The sequence below is a fragment of the Carassius gibelio genome, chromosome A16 (assembly GCF_023724105.1).
Source record: "Carassius gibelio isolate Cgi1373 ecotype wild population from Czech Republic chromosome A16, carGib1.2-hapl.c, whole genome shotgun sequence".
NCBI lineage: Eukaryota > Metazoa > Chordata > Actinopteri > Cypriniformes > Cyprinidae > Carassius > Carassius gibelio.
Genome location: NC_068386.1, coordinates 7,362,950 through 7,375,312, shown reverse-complemented (window position 1 = coordinate 7,375,312; position 12,363 = coordinate 7,362,950). Strand labels below are relative to the sequence as shown.

The 12,363-nt window shown below is 41.7% G+C and overlaps 1 protein-coding gene across 1 annotated transcript; it reads right to left on the bottom strand.

Moving 5' to 3' along the window:
• Positions 1-9,206: 9,206 nt before the first annotated feature.
• Positions 9,207-11,937, bottom strand: LOC128031105 (transmembrane protein 74-like). Its single transcript, XM_052619339.1, has 2 exons — positions 11,853-11,937; positions 9,207-10,722 (listed from the first exon to the last, which is right to left on the bottom strand). Exon 2 carries the CDS (start codon positions 10,667-10,669, stop codon positions 9,827-9,829), a length of 843 nt encoding a protein of 280 aa, XP_052475299.1. The 5' UTR covers positions 10,670-10,722; positions 11,853-11,937; the 3' UTR covers positions 9,207-9,826.
• Between the last annotated feature and the right edge of the window lie 426 nt (positions 11,938-12,363).

Genomic DNA, 12,363 nt, shown 5'->3' with positions numbered 1-12,363 from the left:
AAATGCCAGACAGGCTCGGTGGGCGCTCTTCTTCGGGCGCTTTGACTTCACCCTCTCTTATCGACCCGGGTCCAAGAAACCCGATGCGCTGTCTCGTCTTTTCGCTTCTCCAGGCGACCCGCCCCCTGACACTATTATACCTCCGCGGTGCGTGCTGGGGGCGCTTACCTGGGGAATCGAGAAGCTCGTCAGACAGGCGCAGGGGGGAGACGGAGTGCCCGCGGGGTGTCCCATCGGCCTGCTCTTCGTGCCCAGGTCAGTTCGCTCCGCCGTTCTCCAGTGGGGTCACTCCTCCAAAATCATGTGCCATCCAGGTGTGAGGAGGTCCCTGGCAGCCATTCGCCAGCGGTTTTGGTGGCCTGCCATGGCGGAGGATGTTCGCCGGTTCGTGGGGGCGTGCCCGGTCTGTGCTCAGAATAAATCCTCTAATTCTCCTCCCGCTGGTCTGTTAATGCCGCTTCCCATCCCATCCCGCCCCTGGTCCCATATTGCCCTGGATTTTGTAGTTGGACTCCCTCCATCCAGTGGCAATACTGTGGTTCTCACTGTGGTGGATCGCTTTTCCAAAGCGGTCCACTTCGTTCCTCTTCCTAAACTCCCCTCGGCTAAAGAAACGGCCCGGGTGGTCATTGATCACGTCTTCCGGATTCACGGCCTTCCGGAGGACGTGGTTTCTGACAGGGGGCCCCAGTTCGTTTCACATTTTTGGAGAGAGTTCTGTCGACAGATTGGAGCCTCTGCGAGTCTGTCGTCAGGCTTTCATCCACAGACCAACGGCCAGACCGAGCGCGCCAACCAGGATCTCGGTCGGATGCTCCGCTGCCTGGCATCCCATAACCCCTCCTCCTGGAGTGATCAACTCACCTGGGCAGAATATGCTCACAACTCGCTACCGGTGACGTCTACAGGTATGTCCCCGTTCATGTGTAGTCTGGGTTATCAACCTCCTCTGTTTTCTTCCCAGGGCTCCGAGGCAGCTGTCCCCTCAGTTCAGGCTTTTGTTCAGCGTTGTCGCCGCACCTGGAGGAGGGCCAGGGAGGCGCTTCTCCGAGCTAGGGGACGCGTTAAAGCTGCCGCAGACCGCCACCGAAGGTTGACGCCCCGTTATGTCTGCGGACAACGCGTGTGGCTCTCCACCAAGGATTTGCCACTGAGAGTCCCATCACGAAAGTTGGCACCTAAGTTCGTGGGGCCGTACCGCATTGCCAAGGTCGTCAACCCGGTGACGGTCTGTCTCCGGTTGCCCAATTCTCTTCGTCGTGTGCACCCTGTCTTCCATGTGTCCAAAGTTAAGCCTGTCTTGCGTTCCCCCCATTCTCCTACTGTGTCTTCCCCTGTCGCCCCCCCTCCCCCTGTTATGGTTGACGGTTCTCCTGCATATAGGGTTAGGAGAATCTTAGACTCCAGACGCCGTGGGCGGGGATATCAGTACCTAGTGGACTGGGAGGGGTACGGTCCGGAGGAGAGATGCTGGGTTCCAGCCCGGGACGTCCTGGACCGCTCGCTCATCGACCAGTTTCACCAACGCCGCCCTTCCTCGGGAGCGCCGGGAGGCGCTCCTGGGGGAGGGGGTACTGTCAGGACTCGGGTATGATCTGTCCTTTTTTTCTTCCTTTTTCTTACTTCGTTCGTTTTTATATTTATTTTTTCGTTTCTACTCATTTTTCTACACTTGTTTTCATTTTCTTTACTTTCTTTTCTTTCTCTCTGATTTTTTTATATTTTTCTGGTTTTTCTTCCCTTCGCCCCTAGCGCCAGCTGATCTCGCTTTGCAATCTAGGCTGCGGCTTGTCCGATGCACCTGTTCCCCCTCTATCTCATTACTCACCTGTTCCCGTTATCTCATTACTCACCCTATTTATTCTGCTTGGTTTTCACCCTTCCTTGTCAGTGTGTTCTGTGACCCTTTGGCTTCGGTTCTGTCCTGTCCTGTTCTGGTCAGTTTGCTGGTTGGTTTGTCTGCCCAGTTAGTGTAACCTGTGTTTTGCCCTCAGAGGATTTCGGACCGCTCTTCTGGTTATCGATCTGGACTGTTTTTGATTCTGATACTGCCCGCCGTTCTCAGCCCTGTTTGCACCTCGCTTGACCCCTTGTCTGCCCGACTATTCTCCTGCCTGCCGTTGTTGGATTTGTTGCTTCCTCTCTCCTGGCGTTCGCGGAGGCTGAGCGCTCGACCTGCCCGCTGAGCAGCGTGAAGTCAAGACTTTTTCTCTCCTCCTTGGGGGGTTTTGTTTTATTTTGTTTTGTTTTTGACGTTAAGTCGTCCTCTGAAATAAACTCTGTTCTCCAGCCTCATTCCGCTCTTGGGTCCTCATCTGTCCTGACAACAACGCAGTAAGTTGCAAGCTCTTTTATTTATTGTAAAATTTCAGACTCATAAGACTAATTTGTTCTAGAATCAAAATACATTGATAGCACCGTGCCTTTTGAATCACTAAAAAGAACTAAATCATATGGTAAACCAGGCTACACTTGCCAGCTATATGTTTATACTGAACATTGTTATGGGCCCCTCTGAACCTCTGCGCTGCACTTTGCCCCCCCCCCCCCCATGCTAACCCCCCGTTGGTGATGCTCCTGATGATGATTTAGAATGAAGTAGAAATATGGAGAGACTCAAAGTGATATTATTGAATGGGTTTGCAAGCGCGATTTAAACTAGCGTTGCCTAAACGAGTGTCACAGCTCCAAGTGCCAGCAAGCATGCTTACCATTTGGCCATATCTCCAACTACATTAATATTTTAATTGACATTAATATGCAATGACAGTGAATGTAGTCTTATTCCACACTTAGTCCTTTAGAGTTTATGGTGCCCTTGCAGACTGGAAAAGAGGACCAAGCTGGTTTAAACACTCATTTGACCTACACTTGACTCTTTAAAAATCCCACCTGTCTCCGTCAGACATCATATCCACCCTCTCTGTTCAAAGTGAGAGGATCGAAGTGTCCTGTCTGCCCCCTGCCGTTTCCTCTTCTCCATCAGGCCGCCGTTGAGGGGTACAGCACGCCGTTGGCATATAATGCAATTTGGTTGATTAAAAGAAAACATTAAAGCACTACCTTATTGAATTTGATGGCACGTACAGAACCGGATCTTTGCTGGCCACTCTGTTTTATTGGCTGGGATAAAGGGGATCACGTCATCCTCATCCTCCCCAACACACACACACACAAATCTCGAGCCTCAGACAAATCGTAGCTGAGAGGACGTGGGTCAGGACGGAGATTTGTTTAGCTAGCCCCTTCCGCCGCCCAACCCTTCCATTGCAAACTGAGCTTCTGCCAACCTCGAGGCAAGAGAAGAAGGCAGAAGAACCCTCTGGTTTGGAATAGGAGTTCTTTTATTTTTCTCTAAAGAAGGCCGGTGACTCATAGCCTCTTTTCTCTTTGCTTTCTCACCTCAGTGACTCATTCATTGTTCTAAGTGGAGTCTGGAACAAGTGGGACAATAAAGATATGGGCTAAACACCAAACACCTGTCAGTTCACTCCATAGTGCACCAAGTACTGATTTCTCATCCGTACTGTCTCGGGAGCAATCATCATCAAACACTCTCAAAGCTCTGTGTCAGTGGCAGGACTCTTCTGGGAGTGATGCGGCACATCAGACCAGCTGTACAAACCAATAACAACTGAGACTTAGTCAGGATTTGTATTAAGCCCATGCTGTCAATCAAAAACAGACTCTTTTTTTCTCAGTGGAGCTCTGGTAGACATGAATTATCATTCCTTATGTCTGTTTCTATCAGTTTTGCTATCACAGAGATGATATTCATTGCTAATTGACTGCAAGACAAAGTCTGCCTTGCATTAATTTAGGTTAAGAGTTGGATTTCATCCATCCATCCATTTTCCAAACCCATTGTCCTATGTGGGAGCTTAGAATTAAATTTCCGTTATTATTTAATATTGTATTTTATTAAATAATGGAGAAAGTTGTGTATGAAGATTTTTTTTTTTTCATGATGGTCCATTGTCCTGAAGCTAGGTGGATCATTTATCCAGCACGAATAGCTAATGGCCAATTTGAGTAAATGATTGCCTGATTAATTCATTGGTGGTCATATCACAGACAGGTCATGTTTATGCAAAAATACCAAATGATCTCATGGAATTTTAAATTTATGATCGGATTAATCCTTTAACACTGAGTTGTGGTAAAGGAATCTGTTTCTGGTTACATAAAACTTATAGGGATATTTGACCCAAAAAATTTAGATTCTGTAACAATTTGCTCACTAATGTCATTGCAAATCTGTATGACTTTAAGTTTTAATGAATGTTCCTGCTTCTGATATCTGTACAAAGTAAAACATTACCAGGGGCTTTCAAAAAAAGACATAAAACCAATTTATTGTTGTCAAACCTGTCTTGATGATCCGAGTTTGAAATTGCACACTCACAAATAGAATTTGAGCGTTATGGCAGAAGGGCAGTGTTTCGAGAACATCTAATTTATTCTTCTACTAAAACAAAGAAACTCATGCAGGTACAGAATCATACAAGTTAAAAGTAGATCAGTAGTCAAGTGATTTATTTTATACAGATTGTTTCAACGCAGCTTTTCAGCAATAAACAAGTAAATAATAGTATGTTGCAGGGTTCTTTAATTATCAAACAGTCTCTCACTTTCAACTGGTTTATTACTTTACTGGATTCTTTTACAAAGAGCATGTTTGCATGTTTCTATTTCCCTGAAGATAATGATTTTAGTTTGTGTTTGTGTGTATGCGAAGCAAAGAGAAGTTGGAAAGATATATATATATAAGGAGATGAAGGAGTGTGTGTGTGTGTGTGTGTGTGTGTGTGATATGTACACATTCGTCTGGCACATGCATGTGACAAATGTGTCCGATGTCCAGAATGATGAAAACTTTTTCCCCTAAACTTTTTTATTTATTTTTTCAACATTTTTATTTGCAAGTTTAACATCCACATAAAATATCATGACTTAATACACGATGGCTTATTTCACCAACCGAAAGCATGTTCATCATGGTACAGGTGTATTCAATTCACTCTCAATGTGTTAACTCAACTCAAAAGATATAGACAAAACAAATGAAAGCTGACTGATAGACTGGTGTGTCTGTCTATATTTTGAAGTCATTCACTACAAAATACACAATTTGTCAGTTGTTCTCCTGCTGTGTTTACAGTAGCCACTGACAGGGCCAGAAAGAGTCTGGCTCCAAGGTTAAGAGTAATGACAGCGCACAGTGTTAGGTCTAGGTGCAGCTGAGAAACTTCGAGAAAGGCCCAAATACGATCGTTCGCCAGTGATTCCCGCAAACGGTCCTCTCCACTCCACAGATAACTGAGGGGGAGGAGCAGAGAGGCAGGGCCTGAGCGAGATCACATCAGGGCATCACATACCTTGTCCACATCAGCGCTAAACAAAACATGACAAAGCAGTAATCCTTGACATGGTGTGCAAGCCGGACATGCAAACAGAAGACGCCTTGATCCTTGTGATACGAGAGAGGAAACCCTCGTTCCACATGCCTGCCTGTCTGTTACCCTTTAACAGCTATTAGCGGGTATAAATAATCCAACTTTGTTTGTAACTCCACTGAGGGTACTTGTGGTGGAGAGAAACACTTGATGCAACACAAGCGATCCTAAATAAAGCCTGAGCACTGAGATGTGAGGTCAGGTCACCTCCCTGTGTTTGTGTTTTATAAAAAGATCATGGGCTACGTGTAATGAGGCCATTTTACAGATTTATAAGCGCGAAGCATTTAAAGCTGTTTGTTTGCGTTGGCTATGTCTGATATGATTAATAGGCCACAATGTTTGCATGCAAAAACTTCCTTGCAAAGCTGCATTGTTTTGATAAAATGCACTAAATGTACTGAATGTACTAATCTAAAATCTTCTATCGCAGAGTTCTCCACATGGAAGCAAAATAAATGTCTGTAAACTGATGACAGAGAGGATATCATACCACCATGCAATTTATGAAACCAATTAAGCTGTGACTCTAGGGTAAGTTATAGATCCAGTACTCTGCTTATGCAGATCTAAAGGTGCCACCTGCTGGTCGTTAGTGAGAACTACATTAAAACTATTTTATTTGAATATATTCAAACACGTCCTGGTTATATGCCGTTTTTAAGGAGGTTAGGTTAAAACTTGAATTATGAAATAATAAACTTAATTTTTTTTTTTATTTAGGATGTGCTGCTTATTTTTGTTAATTATATTGTGAATAGTATAAATAGAGAAAACAATTTCAGGTTATTTTGATCTTTGAAGGTCTTCTGAAAGATACTATCCATATAGCAAGGCAAAATAAAAAAAAAGGAAAATAATAAAAGATTTAGTCACATTCTGGGTTAGAAAGCACAGATTTTTTTTTTTTTTTTTACAGCATTTTAACTCTGTTTGCCATGTGTTTGCTTTTGTTTCTTATTTACTCCACAGTAGATACCAAACACTCCCATTTCTGGATGCTGTCCGAGTTTTCTTCAGTGTTGAAATGGCAGGGCATTATTTTCATCCATTTTTGTCTGATCTAAACAGACCATTAGTTTCTTCACAGCCTTTTCCCAGGACAGACCACAACGAGCCGTTCCGGAGTCTAGCCTCTGCAGCCGACTGGCATTCTTTTCTAATATATATAACAATCCATCTTGAAAAGCAAGCATGATGCAGTTATCTGGGTAAGCTTCAACAATGAAATTTTAGATGAGAAATGATGCAGCTAAAGCACACCTGTCTATAACTTTTATGAAATTCCAAAACTTTTATTATCATCCTAAGGAATTTCAGTCTGTAAAGGCTCTAACTTGTGTAGAAAGTTAAATCTTTAAGAATAGGAATGCAGTTCTCTAAGCTAAAACATTAAATAAGAGAGAGCAAAATACAAGGCATTCTAAAAAAGTCATTGGTTGCTATCTTACATTGTATATGCCGATAGACTCCTAATGATACTATTTGGAGACTTTTAATGCAAGCGAGACAACAGGATTGTCTTTGTTGACTCACTTTCACTTGGACAATAAAAAAAGCAAAGTAGCATTTGCAAAGAAGTGTGCATGGAACCTTCAAATGTTAACTTTCCATTTTGCAATTGAATCTACATTGTTTACCCAGACAGGTAGAAACCTCTCAGAGCCAAAGAGGCCCCTCAGAGATTTCCCTTGGTTTTTAAAGCATTCTTATTCCACCTCAAAATGACAAATGCTTCAGGCTATAATAGAGCTGATGGGAGAAACTAATCTAGGTGCTAACGTAGAGTGCAGGGGAGCATAGGTCCATTTCAGCTAAGGAGTTTAAAGGATTGAATTTACATTACTAAGAGATAGCAAGTCTAATGTTAATAAACCTTGGTAAGCCATAAACATAGCTACATTGTTGTGCTCCTAAAAATAATGCTGAGGAAATGCAGCCAAGCGCCAGGGTCAGATCCCCGAGGTTGTCTCAGCAGAGCGCTCTTAAAAATCAATACCACCGGAAATTTACCACAGGGTTTGCAAGGGTACAAGTAAACAGACTTCAACTTTCCATCCAATACTGGAGCATTTCTGTAGGAACAAGTGACATCCCTGCGCTAGCGAATTGAGGGGATGGGACTAAATGACTAATAATTTTCCAGCGAGGTTAATGTGTTCCATCTTGAGAAGCTGAAGTGTACAACAAACAACGGCACAAACAAATATATATTTATTGGAAACACTGCAAGTGCTTATCTTGATTCAATTTGTCCGTAAAGTCTGCAGCGCTAAGCACTTTTTCCAGAAAAACCTTCACTCTCTTTAATGATGCATGATCTTGGAGAAGCGAGGAGGACGGGCAAGCTGTCATGGATGTCACATACTAGGTGTCCCCTTACATGACATTGTGGTTTGAAATGAACAGCATTGCTATTTTCAGCATTCTTACCATTGACATGCTGGACTTAAGAAATACGATTTGTTTTATTACAGTAGGCCTACCTAGGGTGCAGAGAGCGGTTAAGTTAGCAAATGACTTTGTTTCTAAATTGAACTGTCAACTAATTAAAATGTGTCAAATGTGCAAATGGTAAATTTAAAATCTTTTTTGTGAAAAGTAATAACAGTTATGCATTATATATTTACCGTGCATGCCAAATTCTTATAGAAAGCGTGCTAAACTGTTAGGGTAGGTTAGCTACCTCACAGGCGAATGTGACTTCTGTTAAGTTAGCGTCTATTTAGAAAGCTGTAAATGAGCACTTTGATAACTAATACAGTCAGTCTCAAAAATGTGTAAATGGTAAGTTTAACATTAGTTTGTGAAAAAAAAAAACTAGAAAGCATGTGACAACGTTGTTATTATGGTTATCTTCAACTGGAAAACGTGACTTCTTAGTGTATTCTGTATTCTGTGATGAGTAAAAATATGCGGTCTGGCTCATCTCAATCTTAATAACTGATACATTTACATGCTGCTTGAAATCAGCTCATTAAAAGTCATTCTATTTACATTACTAATTTCCCTTTGAGATGCCCGGTAGGACCACCCTAGATAATGTGGGCAATTACCATTGACTCATCTCTTATCCTTAAATTTGGATCTTACTCATTGTGAGAAAGATGTTATGAACAAAGAGACATTTTCCTGTAAAATTGTAACATCCATTATATCACAGTCAGTCTGAAATGTATACATTACTTTTTATGTTACTGATCAATTTAAAGCAATTACGGTATGCTGCTTTAGTGCTTGATAACTCATATCATACAGTGAAAACACCAGAAAGCTAAGTTTAAAGCTAAACTATATTTAGGAGAAATATCAGTGCAACATATGACCAGCCACTGTTTTAGAAATGGACCTCTTTTGCTTCTCTCTCTCTCTCTCTCTCTCTGTGATTTGAATTGTGAGTTGAATTAAACTTATTGCAGTCAAATACAAGCTAAAGATTCATCACACACAATCAAGAATATCATTTTACTTTCATATCAGAAAGTGAGTTGTAAGTTATGAGTTTTATGAACTGTCATTAATCATCAGAGTATGCCCTGACACCGATATGTATTTGATGTAAGTCTTATGATAAATCCTGTGGCACAGACATTTATTTTATTTTTATTTTTTATTTTTTATTTTTGTCAATATTTTGTTACATACTCAGAGCCTACAGGTTCAACTGTGTGTGTACAGTGTAAGTGAAGATACAATAGTTATGCGTTGCTCTCTCAGAGAGATGGATTTAAATTTCCAAAGGATAGCAAATCATTGTGTGGCAGCTTCCTCCATTAAATATTTATTAAAGATTTTAGCACTTGGTGGGGGGTGGGGGTGCGAGTGATAGATGGCCTAATGGCAAAAACACCACAATTATACGCGGGCATTTTCTCAGTGATTTCTCAATGCTTTCTGAGGAACTGAAGTGCTCTAAACCAGAATCTATAGCCCTCAATCACTCTACATACCATGATGAAATGGCTGAAGTGGAAACATTTGATTTCAGTTTTCTGAAAGAGTAAGAAAGAGGCAGTAGGATTGTCAGTCTTAGCAGCAGGTTTCTGTACAACAGGACTCATTTCTTTCAGATCTCTCATTGTCAGCTTGGAAAGTAGGGTTTGAATACTACGAGCAACTTCATTTAACTTCTTGACACACAACCTTAAGTTTCTAACGTGCTTCTTCAAAAAGCATATTGCTTTATGATTAATACATGATATCATGCTGTGTATTTCTGAAGCCTGAGAAATCTGTTTTCTGAAATTATGTTTTTTCGGCATCATTAAGCAATTGTCACTGATACAAGGTTGAAAAACAAGCTCTTTTGGCCATGCTGGAAATGGTAATGTCATGATGTCAGTCCCCTAGAAATTAATATAAAAAAACAGTCAACTAATGGCATTGCCATTCTCCTCCTCGACCAAACTACGCGGTGGCGATGAGCAGCTGGGACTCGATCTTGTTCTTAAATTAATCGAACCATAGAGCTTTGCAGAGTGCTTTGAATAAGCAAAGGCTTTCCTCCTGTACATCTCACCCTTCCACATTGAAATCATTAGCAAAGTGGATAGCACCACTCCGCCTAAGGTGAGAAAGCAAAGGCCAGCAATAACACACTTGTCAAGGTGCGCACCTATCCTGGCGCTCTCGTTCTCGAGTCTTTCCATTTCACGTGCAGAGACGTTGTCGTTCTTCACCCTGACGTCACGAGGGACCGTGTACGATATGATCACAAGCGAGATCCCCGTGATGAGGAATGTGACTGCACTGATGAATCCGTAATCCACGGATTTCCCAGAACTCTCTGAGCTGAGGTCGACGTCAGACATCAGTGACAACTCCTGGAGGCCCTCGGGACGGATTTCGCTTGAGGAATCATGGAGCACAGTCGCACGGTGAGCACTTTTCTCACTTGTGTCTGGTGTGGCCAACCTGAGATTGACATTTTCATCGATGTATGCGAACGAGGTCTCCAGCTCCTCGTCACAACACACCCTGACCTTCTCTAGGGGCTGATGCCGGTGCTGGCCATGCTGTCCTCTGATGGGAGCCGTCCTTGGTGCTGAATTACACTGTCCCTCACAGGCAGGCGCCTTCAGAGTGGGAGAAGCTTCTTGCACTGAACTGCTTAGCCTGTGAACATGAAGTGGGCTTGAAGACCAATCCAGTACTCTGGGAGGATCAGGTCTTCCCCCTCTATTATCTATGTAGAGTAACTCCACCGAGGCCATCAGATCCACTCCCACAGATCACGTTGGTTTCTTGCTGCATCAAGCCATCCACACTATACTTATAAACACATAAATTACATAAGCCATAAGCCATCCACACTATACATTTAAACATAAATTACTTCAATCAACAGTATTTTTATTTTCATTTCTGCTTTTAACAACTAATTAGCATACATCTACCAAAACATATTATGAATACAAATCATTTTAGATCACAGATGGGTGCACAATTGTCGTTGTTTACCTTTGTTTCAGGCTATTTACAAGGTATATTAAATACTATGTGGCAAGCATTTGTTTACACATCTCACTGGAATTTGCTCTGAAATTTCTCAAATCCTAGACATACTGTGTTATGTATTTTGCCTTTGTAGTTCAGTCTAGTGTACTACAGCATGTGTCCCCTGATTTCAAGCACAACTCTGACTGAAGCGTTTTATTTACTGCTATAACCAATTATTGCATAGGCTACTACAATGGTCTAGCAGCAGTTAATGACCATTTGAACGAAATAATTTGCCTCTTTACTGAAAGACGATTAAAGTTACTGATTAGCCCTACTTCTTCAACATCCAATTAGCAAAGCAATCCGTATAAAACCCAAGATTAGCTAAAAAGTCCCTTTAAAACGCAGGGCTCGTGGTCGATATAGGAACTACACTTCACAGCAGTGATTGAAATCATTATACAGTTCTACGACCGATATCAGGACTTTTACACGTAAGTGTTCCAATAACCAAATATGCATATTATTTTAATGCATGTCTTTATATTTATGCACAGTGTTTTGGAATCTATGCAAATGATTCTCATCTTTACAATTAATATTAAAGAAACAAAAATCAATAAACAAGTGCGAATATCAGTATAAAACGAGTCACATTGATTAATGGTCTATATACAGTATAATCGAAAAAAAGACAATAAAGTCATCCTTCAAATCATCTGCGATAACTGGCACGACACACAGTCTCTAATACGGTATACGATGGGCACATATACAGTAGTTCTGGCATGTGTCCATTAGGCTGCATCGTTACTCTCATCACTAGGTCATTGAATATCCCATTGAGAAAGCGCTGAAAAAACAGGACACCTTCCGCATCCCACTATATTCAGACGCCAATTAGGCTACACATTATTTGTTTGATGGATAGAAACAAATGTTCATGGATAATACCTTCTCGTTTGATGAACATTTTGGCCTCCCGGCTGCTGCTGTCCGCCGTTCTCCCTCCCACGCTACGTTTTAAAGATGATCTGAGCTCCTGATAGCCAAATTACTAATTCTACTATGGCAAAGACATATTTATGAATATCATTTAGGTAGTGATGACGATTATCAGTAACCTTCCTATAAGAAAGTGTTTGAGTATGAATATTAACAAGATTTCGCTGGCGGCCCTTAGTTGCCATCCAATAGCGAATGCCTGCTCATTGAATTTTAATTAGGTGTCGCTGACGTTACTTGCGAAAGTTCCAATGGCGATCAACGGATTATGAATATTAAGTAAAGTCGTCACCATAGTAAGATTTGTAAATTCTCCTCCGGTAGCTACGCCTCGCTGATTTACATCACTCTTGTGTTTTCATATAAATCATAAGAGATTTAAAACTGTATTTGAACCATGGTGAATGAAGTTGTCCTAAGCGAAAAAAAATTTTTTTTTCTGGACAAATCACCAGCGTAT